Below are 19,456 nucleotides of genomic sequence, written 5' to 3' on the forward strand. Positions count from 1 at the left end.
GATTTTATTTCTAATAGTTAGAAGTTTCTTTAATGTAAACTCACTTCCTGTCTCACAATCAGAAACAAAACAGTAGGAAGATAAATAAGAAAACATATTTCTCAGAGAAGTTAGAGAGATTCAGGTGTTACTGGTGTTTCTCAGTCAATCATATTTTATTTTTGTCTCATTTCAGAAATCACAGTTTGTAGTAAACACAGGAACAGAGTTAATATAAGAGACGTCATTATATTATTATCATGGTTATTGTTTTTATTATTTTCATTCTCATTGTTATATGTGTTATATCTGAGTCTTGAAATAAAAAAAACAGATACAAACTGTGACGCTGTACAAACAAAAGAAAACTGAAACGGACACAAAATCATTTTCAGATTATGTTTCTGTCTTTTAATGTAATTTTTTAGATTTTTAGATTTAAAGTTTTTGAAATACACATGAACAATTCTTCATTTAGTTGAAGTGAATCTCTTAAAGCTCAAATTAGAAATCCTCACTCTCTCCTGCTGGTTTCCACGGCGACGCAGCTAGGCCTGTGAATGAGCTGCTGGGAAAAACTCTCCCTCTCTTTCCCCTCGCTCGCCCCTTGTGTGGTAAACATGGCCCCCCTCCCTCACTCTTTTAACTGGGACCAGTTAATGGTTGCTTGGATGTTGGATGTTGGATGTTTGAATGTTGGATGCTGGATGTTGGATGCTGTATGTTGGATGGTATCGGACTCTCTCCTCTCCAGCGATGTGGAGGAGGGAGAAGGGGGGGGGGGTTCTCTGTTGTTCTGCTCCACTCGACCACAGAACCCGTTCGGCTCTGTTCACTGTTTCTCTTCAGCTCCACTTTCACATCCAGGTTCTGTCCAGTGAACCAGATGAAACCGGTTTCACTTACTAACACTCATGAACATGATGATGTGAGGTTAACGTGTGAACAGGAGAACCCAGTGGTCTGTGGAGAACCCAGTGATCTGTGGAGAACCCAGTGGTCTGTTGAGAACCCAGTGGTCTGTGGAGAACCCAGTGATCTGTGGAGAACCCAGTGATCTGTGGAGAACCAAGTGATCTGTGGAGAACCCAGTGATCTGTGGAGAACCCTGTGATCTGTGGAGAACCCAGTGATCTGTGGAGAACCCAGTGATCTGTGGAGAACCCAGTGATCTGTGGAGAACCCAGTGATCTGTGGAGAACCCTGTGATCTGTGGAGAACCCAGTGATCTGTGGAGAACCCTGTGATCTGTGGAGAACCCAGTGATCTGTGGAGAACCCTGTGATCTGTGGAGAACCCTGTGGTCTGTGGAGAACCCTGTGATCTGTGGAGAACCCAGTGATCTGTGGAGAACCCTGTGATCTGTGGAGAACCCAGTGGTCTGTGGAGAACCCTGTGATCTGTGGAGAACCCTGTGATCTGTGGAGAACAGGTAGAACGTTTATGATCTTTTCTCGTCACCTGTTCTCCAGATGATGTGTCCAGATGTTCAACAGGAGAACATCATGAGTTCTGCGGTTCCTCCACTTTGAGCTTTGATTGGTTCATTTCCCATAAACTAGCGTTACACAATGGGGGAGAAGGGGGTGGGGGGGCGGTGAGGGGGGGTGAGGGGCCCTGCTCTCTGATTGGCTGACACAGAACCGGCTCCAATTACAGGACAAAAGAGACTCATTCAGATCCGCTGCAGCTTTGCATTAATGAGCTGAACTGAATGTTAAGAGGACCACTACCCCCCCACCCCCACCCCCCCTCACCCCCTCACCCCCTCACCCCCCCGCTGCAGCGGGACGTCCAGGCTGAGCAGCTTCACTCTGTGGTGAGGGGGGGGAGGGGGAGGGGGGGGGCCTCTCCTTCAAATGTAACAACACAACATGAAATGCCTCCATATTGTTTGTGTGATGTCATCAGGTCTTGAACCAGAGAACCGGATCTCCTCTGGATCCTCATTCACCTGCTGGGGTGAGGTCCCTGTGACCTTTGACCTCTGGATCCTCATTCACCTGCTGGGTTGAAGTCCCTGTGACCTTCGACCTCTGGATCCTCATTCACCTGCTGGTGTGAGGTCCCTGTGACCTTCGACCTCCAAACTGTAATCAGTTCATCTTTGATTCAACTCGACAAATATTTATGGGATCACAGCACGACTGAGATGTCAGGACCAGGACCAGGACCAGGACCAGGACCAGGACCAGGACTCGCACCAGGACCAGGACCAGGACCAGGACCAGGACCAGGACCAGGACCAGGACCAGGACTAGCACCAGGACCAGGACCAGGACCAGGACCACGACCAGGACCAGGACCAGGACCAGGACCAGGACTCGCACCAGGACCAGGACCAGGACCAGGACCAGGACTAGCACCAGCACAAGGACCAGGACCAGGACCAGCACCAGGACTAGCACCAGGACCAGGACCAGGACCAGGACCAGGACCAGGACCAGCACAAGCACCAGCACCAGGACCAGAACCAGGACTAGGACTAGCACCAGGACCAGGACCAAGACTAGCACCAGGGCCAGGACAGGCACCAGGACCAGAACTCTGCACCAATCGTAACGTTCTGGTCTAGAACTCAGGCCCGGAGCAGACCAGGACCCTGTGTGTGACTGGGTCCTGCAGTTTGTGTTTGTGAGACTGTCGATGCAGTTTGTGGTTCTTCTGTCCCGTTTCCCCTCCACCTGTCGTCATGGAGACGCTCAGCTATGCAGCTCCGAGGAAAGATGCTTTGTTACCCATGCCCCCCCCCCGCTCCCCCCACTTTGTGCTCAGCTCTGTTTTGTGTGACCAGTGAACAGGAAACTGGTCACATGACCAGAACCCAACGCTCCCAGTGTCACCAAGACCAGTTCCAATCTGTAACAAGCAACTTTAATAATCACTGATAAATATCATTATTATTATTATTGACTCCAGAGACCAGGTCCACACTCTTTGACCCCCAGCTCCCTGATGACATCACCGAGGGGTCAGAGGTCAGAGGTCAGAGGGGGGGGGGGCAGCTGGATGTTTCTCATAGGAAACAAAAGAACAGATATTTGTGTTAAATAAAATGAAAGAATATGTTAATTTATCAATAGAACCAGCAACTGATTTGTTTTTCATGTCAAAAAGTAAAATATTTGCATTTTGCACCACTACTACTATTATTAATATTAATATTATTATATTTACGTTGTTTTATGTTTTTATTGATTTTAACTGTGAAACCAAAAAGTGTGTAGGTGTGTGTGTCACTGTGTGTGTTTCTACTGTGGCTCAGTCTCTCTCTCTGAGTGTGTGTGTGTTACTCTGTGTGTATTGTTGCTCTGTGACTCTCTGTGTGTAACTGCGTGTGTGTGTGTGTGTGTACTGTCGCTCCGTCTCTCTCTCTCTCTCTCTGAGTGTGTGTGTGCGTGTCTCTTTGTGTGAGTGTTACTCTTTGTGTGTGTGTTACTCTGTGTGTGTGTGTGTGTTACTCTGTGTGTGTATTGTGGCTCCGTGTCTCTCTGCAGTCGGACCGTTTTTCTTCTTCCTCCCTCTGAAGGTAAAGAAACTTTATTCTGTTCACATGTTTTTACTCGAAGCTTCGGTTTTAAAATGTAAAGGATTAAAATATTGAAACATCGTTTACTGAACTCACTTCAGTCGATCGGATTTATCGGTTTGTGGTGAAAACGACGCCGTGTGATCCGGATCAGACGTGGGATCCGGATCAGATCAGAACTAGAACCGAGTAGAAACTAAATGAAAAGAATAGAAACGAATAGAAACTAATCTGAACTAATAGAAACTAAATGAAAACAATAGAAAGGAATAGAAACGATGTGAGATGAACAGAATTATTTCATTTAGCTGAAGAAAAAAACAACCTGATATTTTAACTCATTGAATTAGTAAAATTAATAAAAGAATAAAGCAACGTTTATTATTCAGATAATTCAAACAAATCTTGACTGATCAGTGATTTGATCTTCATCAGATCTGAGTCTCTTACAGTCGGTGTCTCTCTGCAGGACCATGTCCCCCCCCCCGCCCCTCCCCAGGGTCACCACCTGACACGGTTATCTGAAGTCTGAGGACAGAGCGCCCTCTGCTGGACTCCCGCTGCAGCTGCAGGCCATGGCTGAACCAGGCTACTCAGACCTGATCTCCCAACACTACAACTACACCGGTAAGTTCCGCAAGACGGAGCAGGACTCGGGTCTGAAGGCCGACTCCGTGGTCTTCATCATCGTGTGCTGCTTCATCATCCTGGAGAACGTCCTGGTCCTGACGACCATCTGGAGAACCAAGAAGTTCCACAAGCCCATGTATTACTTCATTGGGAACCTGGCCCTGTCCGACCTGCTGGCGGGCGTGGTCTACACCGCCAACATCCTGCTGTCGGGCGCCAACACCTACAAGCTGTCGCCCACGCAGTGGTTCTTCAGAGAGGGCAGCATGTTCGTGGCGCTGGCGGCGTCCGTCTTCAGCCTGCTGGCCATCGCCATCGAGCGCCACCTCACCATGCTGAAGATGAAGCTGCACAACAACGGCAACACGTGCCGGGTCTTCCTGCTCATCAGCACGGTGTGGATGATCGCGGCGGTGCTGGGGGGGCTGCCGGTGATGGGCTGGAACTGCATCCAGAGCCTGACCCAGTGCTCCACCGTGCTGCCGCTCTACCACAAGACCTACATCCTGTTCTGCACCACCGTGTTCAGCATCATCCTCATGGCCGTGGTGGTGCTCTACGCCCGCATCTATGCACTGGTGCGGACACGTAGCCGCCAACTCGTCTTCCGCAAAGTGTCCAACGGACGCAGCAACGCCAACGCCAACAGCAAGAGTTCCGAGAAGTCGCTGGCGCTGCTGAAGACCGTCATCATCGTCCTGAGCGGCTTCATCGCCTGCTGGTCGCCGCTCTTCGTCCTCCTGCTGCTGGACGTGGCCTGCGAGACGCTCAGCTGCCCCATTCTCTACAAGGCCGAGTGGTTCCTGGCGCTCGCCGTCCTGAACTCCGCCATGAACCCTCTCATCTACACGCTGACCAGCAACGAGATGCGCCGCGCATTCCTCAAAACGCTGCTGTGCTGCACCTCCTGCCTCCGGCCCCAGTCCAAGTTCACCGGGCCCATCGTGGGCGCCGAGTTCAGCCGCAGCAAATCCGACAATTCCTCCCACCCCAACAAGGAGGAGGTGGAGTACTCGCCGAGGGAGACCACGGTGGCGTCCTTGGGGAATGTCGCCTCATCTTCCTAAACATCAGAATGTGAGAGAGGAAACAGCTGTGGCGTCCTCACAAACCAATCAGCTGATCAGAACACACGGCACTTATGGAAACGATCAAACTGGTTCAACTGGAACCAGTGAATATTCACACCTCAGTTCCCCGGAACTCACCTGGGGAACCTGGATCCTGAGGGTCCAGGTTCTGTTCATGTTACTGATCCTCATAGAAGAAGAACCAGACGTTTTACTGACACCCTAAGATCAGATAGAACCTGTAGAACATAAGTATCCACAAATATATCAGATCAGATTATTTCATGGAAACGTGTTTCCTCCACTTCCTGTTAAAAAACAACAACACGTCACATGTGGAAACAAGACGAGTCAGATATCAGGTGATTTTCATCTTGAAACGTGTCGAGCAGATTCCATCTTCACTCACCAGTTTCCTGCCCGAGTTTGTTCAGAAAGTTCAACTGAAAATAATTCACTCGTTCATTCATAACATTTACACTGAGCATGTATGTCAGCTGTGATGTCATGTGACCACATACAAGTCAGACATGACGTCCACGTGTTGTTTGAGTTAAACCTGATTCATCTGGACTCTTCTCACCTTTGTCACGTGACTGTAAAAATTAACTGTTAGAAGAAGTTGCTGAAAAAGTTTCCCACTCGATGTTTGTCGTCATCTTTAGCGACGTCTGTGTAGTCGATTAATTTATATGTGAAAAAGATTCTGTTTGTCAGAAAATGAAAAGACATTTTCTTTCTCTTCAGGTTTGTTCAGTCGTGTCTCAGAACGACAGAAGCTCATTTCTGTCAAATGTATAAAAAAACAATAAATGTAGAATAATAAACATGTAATGAGAAAATAATTGAACCGAGATCCATGTTAATTTTAAAATTCAATAAAAAGTAAATGCTCTGGATGAATATTTCAAGGTCAGGTGACCCGACTGAAAGCTTAAAATTGACCATTATCACACTAATTATCACTTATTAACTAAAATACCAGAACCATGTTTCTCTTGCGTCTCTTTCAGATTTTTAATCTTTATAAATTTCAGCTCAGAACCTGATAGATAAATTTCATGTTTTAAGAATCTGATCATTTATTAATTTTTTATTAATTGAATTTTGGCAGCAATGAGCTTCTGTCCAGATCAATGCTGTTACCATGGTGACCACCTTGATCAATTAATCCATTAATGTTGTGTGTTTGTTGTGAAACTGTGTGAGTCTGTGAGCACTGTGTAACTCTGTTAATGTTAATAAAGACGTAAAACAAGTTTGTGTTTGAGAGGAAATGACATCACAACCACAGGTCATCAACAAGGTCATCAACAAGGTCATCAACAAGGTCATCAACAAGGTCATCAACAAGGTCATCAACAGTACCAGAGAACATGTACTGGAGAACACGTTCCAAAGAACATAGTTCCCGAGAACAGATACCATAGAACACATACCTTAGAACAGATTACCAGAGAACACGTACCCTAGAACATAGTACCAGAGAACAGAGTACCAGTGAACATGTACTGAAGAACACGTTCCGAAGAACATAGTACCAGAGAACACGTACCTTAGAACATTGTACCAGAGAACATGTACTGAAGAACACGTTCCAAAGAACATAGTTCCCGAGAACAGATACCATAGAACACATACCTTAGAACAGATTACCAGAGAACATTGTACCAGAGAACACCTACCCTAGAACAGAGTACTATAGAATATAGTACCAGAGATCAGAGTACCAGAGAACACGTACCCTAGAACAGAGTACCATAGAACATATTACCAGAGAACAGAGTACCAGAGAACACGTACCCTAGAACAGAGTACCATAGAATATAGTACCAGAGAACAGAGTACCAGAGAACACGTACCCTAGAACAGAGTACCATAGAACATATTACCAGAAAACATTGTACCAGAGAACACGTACCCTAGAACAGAGTACCATAGAATATAGTACCAGAGAACAGAGTACCAGAGAACACGTACCTTAGAACAGAGTACCAGAGAACACGTACTAGAGAACATAGTACCAGAGAACATTGTACCAGAGAACAGAGTACCAGAGAACACGTACCTTAGAACAGAGTACCAGAGAACACGTACTAGAGAACATAGTACCAGAGAACATTGTACTAGAGAACATAGTACCAGAGAACATTGTACCAGAGAACAGAGTACCAGAGAACACGTACCTTAGAACAGAGTACCAGAGAACACGTACTAGAGAACATAGTACCAGAGAACATTGTACTAGAGAACATAGTACCAGAGAACATTGTACCAGAGAACAGAGTACCAGAGAACACGTACCTTAGAACAGAGTACCAGAGAACACGTACTAGAGAACATAGTACCAGAGAACACGTACCAGAGAACAGAGTACATTAGGATGCAGTACCTTAGAACACAGTACTAAGTAATTAATCAAGAACAGAAAATTCGTATCGTCTCATATTCACAGGTCCAAGTTTGTCTCATGGTCTTCAACAAGGTGAGACGTCCTCTGGTCTTCAACAAGGTGAGACGTCCTCTGGTCTTCAACAAGGTGAGACGTCCTCTGGTCTTCAACAAGACAAGAGGAGAACTACTGAGACCTGTAGCAGGTGGAGAAGGTAGAAACCTCAGAGACAAGTGTGAGGACCCGTCTCCAGGAGACACATGTGAGGACCCGTCTCCAGGAGACACAAGTGAGGACCCGTCTCCAGGAGACACGTTTGAGGACCCGTCTCTAGGAGACACGTGTGAGGACCCGTCTCTAGGAGACACATGTGAGGACCAGTCTCCAGGAGACACATGTGAGGACCCGTCTCCAGGACGGACACGAGTCCAACAGATGTCCCGTGAAGAGAAGAACAGGAAAGATGGAGAGAAAGAAAGAAAGAAAAGAATAGTGGAGGAGGGAGAGCAAGGAAAGGAAGGAGGTGAGGAAGAGAAACATCGTCATGTGTCAGTGAGGGCTGCCCCCCTGTGGCCACATCAGGGAACTGCATCAGGTCCACACCTCCTGCAGGAGAGGTAGAGAACCGCAGGTTCTAATGTTCTGAAGTTCGAATGTTCTGAAGTTCGAATGTTCTATTGTTCTAAAGTTCTGAAGTTCTAATGTTCTAATGTTCTAATGTTCTAATGTTCTGAAGTTCTAATGTTCTAATGTTCTGAAGTTCTAATGTTCTGAAGTTCTAATGTTCTGAAGTTCTAATTTTCTAATGTTCTGAAGTTCTAATGTTCTAATGTTCTGAAGTTCTAATGTTCTAATGTTCTGAAGTTCTGAAGTTCTAATGTTCTAATGTTCTGAAGTTCTAATGTTCTAATGTTCTGAAGTTCTAATGTTCTAATGTTCTGAAGTTCTAATGTTCTGAAGTTCTGAAGTTCTAATGTTCTAATGTTCTGAAGTTCTAATGTTCTAATGTTCTGAAGTTCTAATGTTCTAATGTTCTGAAGTTCTAATGTTCTAATGTTCTGAAGTTCTAATGTTCTAATGTTCTAATGTTCTGAAGTTCTATTATTCTAATGTTCTGAAGTTCTAATGTTCTAATGTTCTAATGTTCTAATGTTCTGAAGTTCTAATGTTCTAATGTTCTAATGTTCTAATATTCTAATGTTCTAATGTTCTGAAGTTCTAATGTTCTAATGTTCTGAAGTTCTAATGTTCTAATGTTCTGAAGTTCTATTATTCTAATGTTCTAATGTTCTAATGTTCTGAAGTTCTAATGTTCTAATGTTCTGAAGTTCTATTATTCTAATGTTCTAATGTTCTAATGTTCTAATGTTCTAATGTTCTGAAGTTCTATTATTCTAATGTTCTGAAGTTCTAATGTTCTAATGTTCTAATGTTCTGAAGTTCTATTATTCTAATGTTCTAATGTTCTAATCTTCAGAAGTTCTAATGTTCTAATGTTACATTACATTTCTTTAATAGAAACAGTCTCAGTGGATGTTTAAACCTGAACAGTGATCAGAAGTGATCTGGACCAGAAGTGATCTGGATCAGAAGTGATCTGGATCAGAAGTGATCTGGATCAGAAGAGATCTGGATCAGAAGTGATCTGGACCAGAAGTGATCTGGACCAGAAGTGATCTGGATCAGAAGGGATATGGATCAGAAGGGATCTGGATCAGAAGTGATCTGGACCAGAATTGATCTGGATCAGAACTGATCTGGATCAGAAGTGATCTGGACCAGAAGGGATCTGGATCAGAAGTGATCTGGACCAGAAGTGATCTGGATCAGAAGTGATCTGGACCAGAAGTGATCTGGATCAGAAGGGATCTGGATCAGAGGGGCTGTTCGATCTGGTTCTGCTCACAAGACCTTGTTCAATTTCTCCATGTGATTTAGTGTTTGTGTGTATGTGTTCATATATGTGTAAATGTGTGTAGCTGTGTGTGTGTAGCTGTGTGTGTGTGTGTGTGTGTAAGTGTGTATGTGAACTTACACTTTTACAAACTCCAAGGGCCATCATGACCCCTCTGCTCACAGATGCATTCTGGGAGTCGTAGTCTTTAGAGCAGCCGCCCAGCCCCGTCTCCCCCTGGCCGTGAACTACATTCCCCAGCATGCCCCGCGCCGCTGCTTCCTTCCTGCAGCCCTCACCCGAGAGGAAGATGACGATCCGTCCGCCGACACTAACCCGAGTCTGAACCGAGTCTGAACCGAGTCTCCGTCCGGCGGCATGGAGACGGACCCGAGGCCGAACTCAGCTGCTCGTCTCCGGCCTCGGAAGTGACGCGAGCCCCGCTGGAGCCGCGGAGCTCCGGAGCAGGAGGAGCGGCGGGTGGAGCTGCAGCCTGCCGGGCCGAGCCGAGCCGAGCCGGGCCGGGCCGAGCCGGGCCGAGCCGGGCCGTCAGCCCGCTTCACTGCGGAGGATGCTCAGCTAGCTGCAGGACTGAAGCCTCGACAGACCCGCAGCCTGGAGCCGGAGCCGACCCCCCCCTGCCCCCCCAGGTGAGTCCCTCTGCACACCTGGAGCTGGTCCTGGTCCCCAGCTGGTCCTCAGCTGGTCCTGGTCCCCAGCTGGTCCTGGTCCTCAGCTGGTCCTCAGCTGGTCCCCAGGGTCACACCGGATCCAGATCCCGAGCTGCTGCTGTCAGTGGTCTGGTTCTGATCTGGGTCCAGGTGGTCCCGCTCTGCCCCCTGTGGTAGAAGGAGAGGTTACACTCAGGTGTTTCTATGGTTCAACTTCAACCGAACTAAGAAACCAGTTCACACCAGTTCACCCTGTAGCCAGGGGTCTGGGCTGCTCCCTGAGCCACACTGCCCCCTGGAGGCAGACTCATGGAGTCAGTGACGTCACTGACACCTTTAATATTACATCTCATGAGCTCACAACCAGTGCATCAACCATGAGGAACAAGAATCTAGAATGGATTCATGAAGAACCTGTGACCACAGTAAAGATGGCCGACACCACAGCTCCCACAAGTGAAGCCACCTCACACAGAGGTGTGAACATGTTCACTTCCTGTTTCCCACTGTGGTCGTTTCTGTAGCTTTGTCCCACCGCCGAATATTTATTCTTATTATTATAAACTCATTAAAGGTCCGGTCGTCTTTTCACGAGTCAGAGTATCCGAGGGACGGCCCCCACTCTCCTGCTGACCCTAACCCTGACCCTTGACCTGAACTGATCTAACATCATTTAGTGACGCTATGTAAAGTGACTTTCATCAGTGCGTCAAGCAGCAGGGAAAGAAACGCACACATGTGAGAGTCAGTTTGTGTGAAGAGACACATATACACATACACACACACACACACACACACACACACACACACACACACACACACACAGACACACACACGCTGCAGACAGGCTTCCTACAGATTCTCTCAATGCAGAGACTTGAAGGAGCGACGCCCGTTTTTCCAGGAACATAAACATCAGGTTTCTATGAAGTCCAGCAGGTGTCCGACTGAAGAAGCAGCACCAGGTCCGATGAGGTCAGATCATCTGAGGTCACTGACCTCTGGTGTTTAATTCATTATAAAGCTTATATTGTAAATAACAGACGTGCAGTAACAGTCTCAAACACTGTTTGAATCCTGGAGCTGGGTCAGATTCACACCTCCAGTCCCACAGATGAAAACACATCACGTTATAATCCTGTTATAATCCATCCGAGATATCCCCCCCCAACAATCGTCTGGATCGCCCCCTGGTGGCTGGCTGCAGTACAGCTCGTTGTACAGGTCCACGTATGGTTGTGACACTCTTTAACACAACGACCAATCGGATGGAAGCATCTGGATCAGCTGTGTGACCTGTGTTGTGCTTGTTGCAGGTCCCCCCCCCCCGGCGGCAGCATGGAGCGCTCCGGCAGCATCCAGCTGGACATCCCCGACTTCAGCAACTCGGTTCTGTCTCACCTGAACCAGCTCCGGGTCCAGGGCCGGCTCTGCGACATCGTGGTCAATGTTCAGGGTCAGAGCTTCCGGGCGCACAAGGTGGTCCTGGCCGCCAGCTCGCCGTACTTCCGGGACCACATGTCTCTGAGCCAGATGAGCACGGTGTCCCTGACCGTGATCCGGAACCCGAGCGTGTTCGAGCAGCTGCTCTCCTTCTGCTACACGGGCCGGCTCCGCCTGCAGCTCGCCGACATCATCAGCTACCTGACGGCCGCCAGCTTCCTGCAGATGCAGCACATCATCGACCGCTGCACCCAGATCCTGGAGGGCATCCACCTGAAGATCAGCCTGGCCGAGCTGGAGGAGGAGTCCAGGGAGGAGGAGGAGGGGCGGGGGTCCAGGGGGGGCCGGAGCCTGGAGGCGGTGGTCCGAGGGGGGGGTCATCACGCCGATCTGCGGCTCCTCGGCCCACGAGGAGGTGCAGAGGCACGCGAAGCCATCAGCCCCGTTGAGGAGCCCGTCAGCCCCCCCCCCACCGGGGAGCACCGCGGGCTGGAGGTCGCCGCGGCCGGACGAGCGGAACCGATCCTCCGCATCAACCGGGCCGGGCAGTGGTTCATGGAGACGAGCAGCGAGCCGGAGAGGAGCCGCAGCGGGGGGGAGGCCGGCAGCGTGGACGGAGTGAGGATCAAGACGGAGAGGATGGAGGAGTGGGGCGGAGACGGAGAGCAACAGGAAGAGGAGGAGCCTGTGGAGGAAGAGACCACGGTGATGATCGACACGTCGGGACGCAGCACGCTGGTCACCGGGCCGGTGGGGGGGGCGCTGGGGACCCGGAGCGTCCAGCCCTCCTCCAGCTTCAGCAAGACAGACAGGTGACTTCTGCATGACACACTGATGATGTCACTGATGATGTCACCGATGATGTCACTGAATGGATGCTTGACCTGTGTGTTGATGTGTGTGACCAGGTTCAGTCCCAGCGGCAGCGTGGTCGTCCTCGCCGAGCGTCAGAGAGCGAAGAGCGAGTCGCCGAGCCGGGCGGACGAGGGTCGCCCCCCCGGCCTCCAGGTACCGACCTGCCCATCTCTGATCTGACAGAGGTCTCACTCTGTCCTCAGAGGAGAAAACACAACCGCTTTCCTTTTGTTCTCTGTTCTCAGCTGATTAAAACATTTCAACTCACAAACACAATCCTCAGTAGTTTATGGTTCTATTGAAGGAATTCTCATGTAACAGTTAGTTTGTACAGATGATCCAACAGAAGGAACTATGATGAAAGATGAGGATTTTATTGTCTCTCTTTTATTCTTTTAAAAGTCAATAAAACTAAACATTGCATCACTGCTACAGGATCCTTAGAAACACTAAACCCCAAAGTCTCCAGATCACAGGATCTTACATAACAAGCCCTGAAGGAGAGAGAGAATAAGAACCGCCCCCAAGAACCAGTTAAAAGCCCAATGGGACCACGGAGTCCCTGAACCGACACAGAACCTCAGGGGCACAAGAACCTGAGACTGTTGGTTCCACGTGTGTATTTGTTTGGTGTTGTTCTACCACGAGCTGCCAGAACCTCCTGAAGGAGCCGGTCTCTTGGTATTTAAGGAGTTAAGTGGTTTCTAAATGGACTTTGAGGCGGTCTGTGGGGGTGTCTGTGGTGGTGTGGGTGTATTAACATGTGGTTCTGCCCGCCAGGGGGAGGAGCATGCAGCGTTCGATATGGGCGGGTACGAGGACTACCTGAGGGAACAAGTAGGAGACCGCTGGTTCCGCTACAACCCCCGACTCACCTGCATCTACTGCTGCAAGTCCTTCAATCAGAAGGGCAGTCTGGACCGCCACATGCGCCTGCACATGGGAATCACGCCATTCGTCTGTCGTATTTGCGGAAAGAAGTACACCCGCAAGGACCAGCTGGAGTACCACATCCGCAAGCACACGGGCAACAAGCCCTTCCACTGCCACGTGTGCAGCAAGAGCTTCCCCTTCCAGGCCATCCTCAACCAGCACTTCCGCAAGAACCACCCGGGCTGTGCCCCCCAAGAGGCCCACAGCGCCTCCCCCGAGACCACCACCACCTCCGTCACCTCCAGGGGGGGGCCAAGCACAGAGGCTTCTCCGAGCCAGGAAGAGCCGGAGGGGGCGGGCAGCGGCGGGGGGAGCAGCAGCGGCGGAGGCCAGTACAGTGAAGGCCCCCAGGCCTCGGTCTCCACCACCGGGCCGGACTGACCCGGGGGGTGGAGGGTGGGCTCGGGTGGGCTCGGGGTTGGGTGGGGTCCAGGTCGGGTGGGGTCCAGGTCGGGTGGGGTCCAGGTCGGGTGGGGTGACGCCCGGTTGAGACAGAAAAGACACCTTTCAGTCGGAACTGAGATTTTTCCGCTTTAAACCGCATCTACCTTCACTAACCAAAACAAACAGATTAAGCTACGATGAAGAAACGCCACACACCCCAACAACCTCATGCACCACAGCACACAGTGGTCCTCATATGTTACGTTACAGATTTCTAATTTTATATTTACAAGTATTACAGGTTCACAAATTAACATCACAACCGTTTGTCTGGTGGAAACTTTGCCAAACTACTCAGTGCCAGTTCAACAGTTCAAATCCTTCATATTTGCCTTGAGACAATCCAGGGGGCAGAGTTGGATTTTAATAATCCTGCGTCCTCTTCAAGTGCCACAACGACCTCAAAAGATAAAGCTGCAAAAATAGGTTCAATGAGAAAACTCCGTTGAACTCCAGTGTGATCAGAGTTCCTATGAACCAGGAAAGCTTCATTCTCCTGATCCAAACACTTGAGTTTACAGTGTAGTTCTGTCTCTTTGCCTCTAGGGGGCGACGTTTGTTTCTCTACTTCTAAACTTATTGTCTTTAAATGTCAGAAAATAGAGAAAATGTAAAAAAACAAAAAGGTTTAAATGTTCAGTTTGACTTTTAAACCTCAAATCTTCTATGTTTGAGAAATATACATTTTAACATGAATAAGACAGTGAACACTCAAATATGTTGCATTTTAAAATGTTTAACTTTTAAATGAGTGAATCAGTGAGAATAGTTAAATGTGAAAATTATATTTGATTGAAAAACATTTAAATGTTTTATTCATTAATGAAATAAGATGAAGTAAGAACTTCCGGAGCTTTTATCTCACAGGCTTCTTCAGATTCCAGTTCAGGACTTTGGTCCCATGAGGATTTGAGTTTGACCATGAGAAGCATTGTAAAGCTTCACAGGGAGGGTTAGGGTTAGGGAGGGTTAGGGAGGGTTAGGGTTAGAGAGGGTTAGGGTTAGGGAGGGTTGGGGTCAGGGTTGGAGAAGGTTAGGGAGGGTTAGGGTCAGGGAGGGTTAGGGAGGGTTAGGGTTAGAGAAGGTTAGGGTTAGGGAGAGTTAGGGTTAGAGAAGGTTAGGGTTAGGGAGGGTTAGGGAGGGTTAGGGTTAGAGAAGGTTAGGGTTAGGGAGGGTTAGGGTTAGGGAGGGTTAGGGTTAGAGACGGTTAGGGTTAGGGAGGGTTGGGGTCAGTGTTAGGGTTAGAGAAGGTTAGGGTTAGGGAGGGTTAGGGTTAGGGAGGGTTAGGGTTAGAGAAGGTTAGGGTTAGGGAGGGTTAGGGTTAGAGACGGTTAGGGTTAGAGAAGGTTAGGGTTAGGGAGGGTTAGGGTTAGGGTTAGGGAGGGTCAGGGTTAGAGAAGGTTAGGGTTAGGGAGGGTTGGGGTCAGGGTTAGGGTTAGAGAAGGTTAGGGTTAGGGAGGGTTAGGGTTAGGGAGGGTTAGGGTTAGGGAGGGTTGGGGTCAGGGTCAGGGTCAGGGTTAGGGTTAGGGAGGGTTAGGGTTAGAGAAGGTTAGGGAGGGGTTAGGGTTAGGGAGGGTTAGGGTTAGAGAAGGTTAGGGAGGGGTTAGGGTTAGGGAGGGTTAGGGTCAGGGAGGGTTAGGGTTAGGGAGGGTTAGGGTTAGAGAAGGTTGGGAAGTTTCCTGTGGAGCAGTGACGCAGGTGAAGAGCTCTGGTCGCACTGGATTTGAATCTTTGAATCTTGTGGCAGTTGGAGTCAGTCGTTCAGGAACGCTGGACCACGTCCGGCCTCAGATAAGCTACACAGCTCAGTTACCTCTCATCACTACGCAATACAGCTGTTACACAGCACAGCACCACCGGGGGGCGCTCAGATCCACCCACTCAGATCCAGAGATCTCCGTCAGTCTTCTCAGATATTTTTATAAAAGCATGTCTTTATTGTTCTTCAGATTTTTGCGGAAAAACTTTTTTGCTATGACAATGTGTGAAGATGAGTCGACACCTGATCAACAACGTTCTACGTTAATGATGCATCAGCCTCTGCTCAGAGAAAAACTACAAAACAAACCGAAATCACACATTAGCGCTGTGCTAACAGCTAGCTTCAATAGGTTATAATGATAATGGATTCATCCTTTATGGATCCTTCAGTAATAAACCCAAGACCGTTTGGTTTAAAAGTGTTAAATCATAGAAGTAGTTGCTAATTAAGATTTTTCTACTTTCAGTTCCAAAAACCGAGGGAAGTAATGCTAACCGTAGCGCTCACGCTAGAGACTTCTCACGTACAGATTGTATTCCAGCGGTTCAAAGCTGTTTCTACCAGCTCTGCTAACATCGTTAGCATCTGGAGCTACTTTACTCATTTCTTAGCTGATGTTGAAACATCAGCTGCTTCAATGTCCCGCAAACAAAACACGTACAGAAAATGAACGTCAGTGGTTCAAAGCTGAATATCACGCACATCGTTGACCTGCATTACACGCAGAAAACACAACAAGCTAACGATGTTCTTATCGTGTACAAACTGTTCCAGTGTTTAGGCTAGGTGTAGCTAGCTGCTCACGCCACCGTGGCTAAGCTAGTGTGGATATCTGATATCTTTGCTTGAAGTACAAGAAAGTTCCAGGACTTGTTAACCTAGCTTAGCACAAAGACTAGAATGTGGGGGAAACTGTTAGCCTAACTACAAGAAAGGAAAAAACATCCACCCTCAAGTATATTCAGTAATGTCTCCTCATGGCTAAGATTAGCTTGATAGCTAACAGACAGTTAGCTTTTACCACAAGAATACAATCTACATACGATCATGATAATAATGCTTTTAACTGCGATCATTATTTCATTATAGAAGCACCTGCTCAGCATCCTTTGATTCGTGAAACAAAGATCGCAACCGTTTCTTTAGAAAGGATGAAGTGATGAATCCTCAGAGGAGCAGGAGCCTCTCAGTACAAACGATCAATGATTTCTTTATCAATAAAGTATTTTTCCTTTTATAACCAAATGAGCAGGGGGGGGGGGGTTCAGCTCAGGTCGGGTTTGATGCCGACGCTGGGGGGGGGGCTGATGCATCTTTGACTGACGGCTGTGATCGGGGGGGCGACAGGACGAAGAGCCAGACCCAGTCAGACCAGATGGATGTAGTAGCCAGGTCCCGGAGCTGGACTTTAACCCCTCCAGAGGTCAAAGTTCATCTTCTGGGGGGCGGAGACGGGTCACCTGGCAACCAAAGGAAAGACGGCGTTCAAACGCCAAAACAACTTCAGCACTTATCAGAGAGACGGGGTCAGAAAGAGACTTTTTATAAAACAGAACAATTTTCAATGTACACATATTATCACACAAACGTATTAATGTAAACCCGAGGAGCTGATTGGACGGTAGCACACGGACCGGCTGTTCCTGTTTTTCTAGATCACGAGTCACGTTCTCAGTGGACGCTCAGTTTTTTTATGCAAGTGAAGCAGCAGCTCCCGTCGGGATCGAGTTTCCTGCTCACTCTTCAGGCTAAAGCAGGAACTCTCAGGTACACAGAGACTTTCACTCTGCCAATCGGACGTTGACCTTCCCTACGTAGCAGAATGCTAACTGCTAAACCTCAGTAACCAGAAGTCAAACTCAGCTGTTAGTGATCAAACAGCCGAGCTGAGCAACGAGGAACAAAACCAGTTGATGTGAAAACCACGAGACCTCGTTTGAATTCTTAACGCACATTAACTTCAGTTCTAATGTTAAACGTCGGCCTGTACAGGTGAAATAAAGTTGTAGAAACAGGAACATTAACTTTGGCCAATTAGATTCATCAAACGAAAATATCAGTGGAAACCAACTGAGCAACATGTTCGTGACATCAGGCCGATTCTTCTGGACGTTTGAATCCAGTTTGTGCTTCAGGTTATGAGTTATTATTTCAGATGAACCATCAGAACTGAGGTGAACTCATTTGAATTTAGTGACGTGTAAATGTCCACATTGTTTACTTTGATTTGTTAAGGTTGACTTTGAACTTCTGGTTTAACCAGGTCCTGGTTCAGACTTGGATTGTATGAGGTCTCTTCTTTAAAAGATGTAGTGGTGGAGGTTAGCTTCGAGCTAGCTTACAGTTAGCTTACAGTTAGCTTACAGTGAGTTAACAGTTTAGAAGTTTTTATTTTGCCTTTACAAAGAAGAAAAATTCCCATAAAGTTTTGACCTAAAAATAATGTTAAAGTTTGACATGTTGCTCAACTCCAACTTAAATTGTAGAGGCAGGAATCAAATGTTTCGATAACTCGTCCTGATGCAGATCATCACTTCTGATTTGAATCATCCGTAATAAGTCCGTTGGAAGCAGCTGCTCAGTTTCCACATTTCTTAACTTTTGGATCAAATTAAGAAAGAAACTGTAGATTTTTCCCAACTTGGTTCATTTTCACTTTTTTCAAATAAAAACGTTAACAGGTTATTGAAATACTAAACCGGTCTGAACTGGTTTGAAAAGGTTTGAAATCAGGCGAACCTTTCTCCTCACCGCACAGAGGTGTCGTCAACCGGTCCGATCCGGTCTCGTGTGGCTCAGTCCAGTTCGTTCCAGTTTAGTCCGGTCCGGTTTGGTCTGGTTTAGCCCGGTCCAGTCTGGTTTCAGCCTGTTCAGGCCGGTCCAGTCTAGTCAGGTTCAGTCCGGTTCAGTCTGGTTCAGTCTGGTTCAGTCTGGTTCAGTCTGGTTGGAGGATTCTCTCAAACAGGAGTGGTTGTGGACCGGTTTCACATGAACAGACTCGTTCTTTAAAATAAATGATCAAAGATCAGAAAACTGTCGATGAATCAACGTGTTTGATTTTTTCTAAGAATCATCAGATTCAAAATTCATCTTTACAGAATCTGATCCGATGAAGTGACTCAGGATCCGACTTCTCTTCCACTGTTATTCAGTTTCATCTTCAAACTGTGAAAACGGCTCAACCTCATCATCTTCATCATCATCATCTTCATCGACCTCTTGTCTTCGTGTCTTCGAGTCGCTCGCGGCTCCGTCATCGTTCGCTTTAAACGCCAAATGTTGGTTTCATGTTTGTTTTTTACTTTTGACTGTTTCTGAATATCCACAACACGTCTGATGATGCTGTTCTGTCACCGTGTATCAATATATCCAACAGAAGATGGTTTTAGTAAAAAAACTTTTAATACTGTACTTTTTAAAGAGGACGTACTGAACGTGTTCTGAAGCTTTGATGTGAAGAACTTTCTGTTGCATGTGTCTGGTGGAGGGGGGGTGGGTGGGGGGGGCAAAGGTTGATGATAGTTAGAAAATGTGAAGAAGCTTCTGTTACTATGACCACTATCAAGCTATAGATCACTCACAGGTCGCTTCACAGGAAATAAAGCTCTTGAAGTGTCAAACTGCAGCGACTCACGTTATTCACACGCTAACGTACGAAGAAACAGTCGAGTCACGTCTTTGAGAAGGAGTCCGATAAAACGTTAACAGCTCATAAACCAAAGGGCTGTTAGCTTGGTTTGTGTGTCTGTGTGTGTGTGCTTGTGACGTGTATAGATACATATATATGCCGTGTTCTGTTTTAACTGTGGTATCGTTGGACAAACAATTATCTAAAACCTCACCAGCGCAGCAAG

The 19,456-nt window shown here is 47.5% G+C and overlaps 2 protein-coding genes across 2 annotated transcripts; both read left to right on the forward strand.

Annotated features, from left to right (window-relative positions):
- Positions 1 to 4,071: 4,071 nt before the first annotated feature.
- Positions 4,072 to 5,205, forward strand: s1pr1 (sphingosine-1-phosphate receptor 1). Its single transcript, XM_061078567.1, has one exon. It carries the CDS (start codon positions 4,084 to 4,086, stop codon positions 5,203 to 5,205), a length of 1,122 nt encoding a protein of 373 aa, XP_060934550.1. The 5' UTR covers positions 4,072 to 4,083.
- Positions 5,206 to 11,503: 6,298 nt separating this feature from the next.
- zbtb37 (zinc finger and BTB domain containing 37) lies at positions 11,504 to 13,777 on the forward strand. Its single transcript, XM_061078621.1, has 3 exons — positions 11,504 to 12,420; positions 12,517 to 12,616; positions 13,244 to 13,777. Exons 1-3 carry the CDS (start codon positions 11,504 to 11,506, stop codon positions 13,775 to 13,777), a joined length of 1,551 nt encoding a protein of 516 aa, XP_060934604.1.
- The last annotated feature ends 5,679 nt before the right edge of the window (positions 13,778 to 19,456 follow it).

This window comes from Limanda limanda, chromosome 9 (assembly GCF_963576545.1).
Source record: "Limanda limanda chromosome 9, fLimLim1.1, whole genome shotgun sequence".
In the NCBI taxonomy this organism is placed as follows: Eukaryota; Metazoa; Chordata; class Actinopteri; order Pleuronectiformes; family Pleuronectidae; genus Limanda; species Limanda limanda.

Coding starts and splice junctions, on each gene's coding strand:
- zbtb37 (XM_061078621.1), top strand. CDS start 11,504: ATGGAGCGCTCCGGCAGCATCCAGCTGGACATCCCCGACTTCAGCAAC. Junction 12,421..12,516: donor AGCTTCAGCAAGACAGACAG/GTGACTTCTGCA, acceptor GTGTGTGACCAG/GTTCAGTCCCAGCGGCAGCG. Junction 12,617..13,243: donor GTCGCCCCCCCGGCCTCCAG/GTACCGACCTGC, acceptor TCTGCCCGCCAG/GGGGAGGAGCATGCAGCGTT.
- s1pr1 (XM_061078567.1), top strand. CDS start 4,084: ATGGCTGAACCAGGCTACTCAGACCTGATCTCCCAACACTACAACTAC.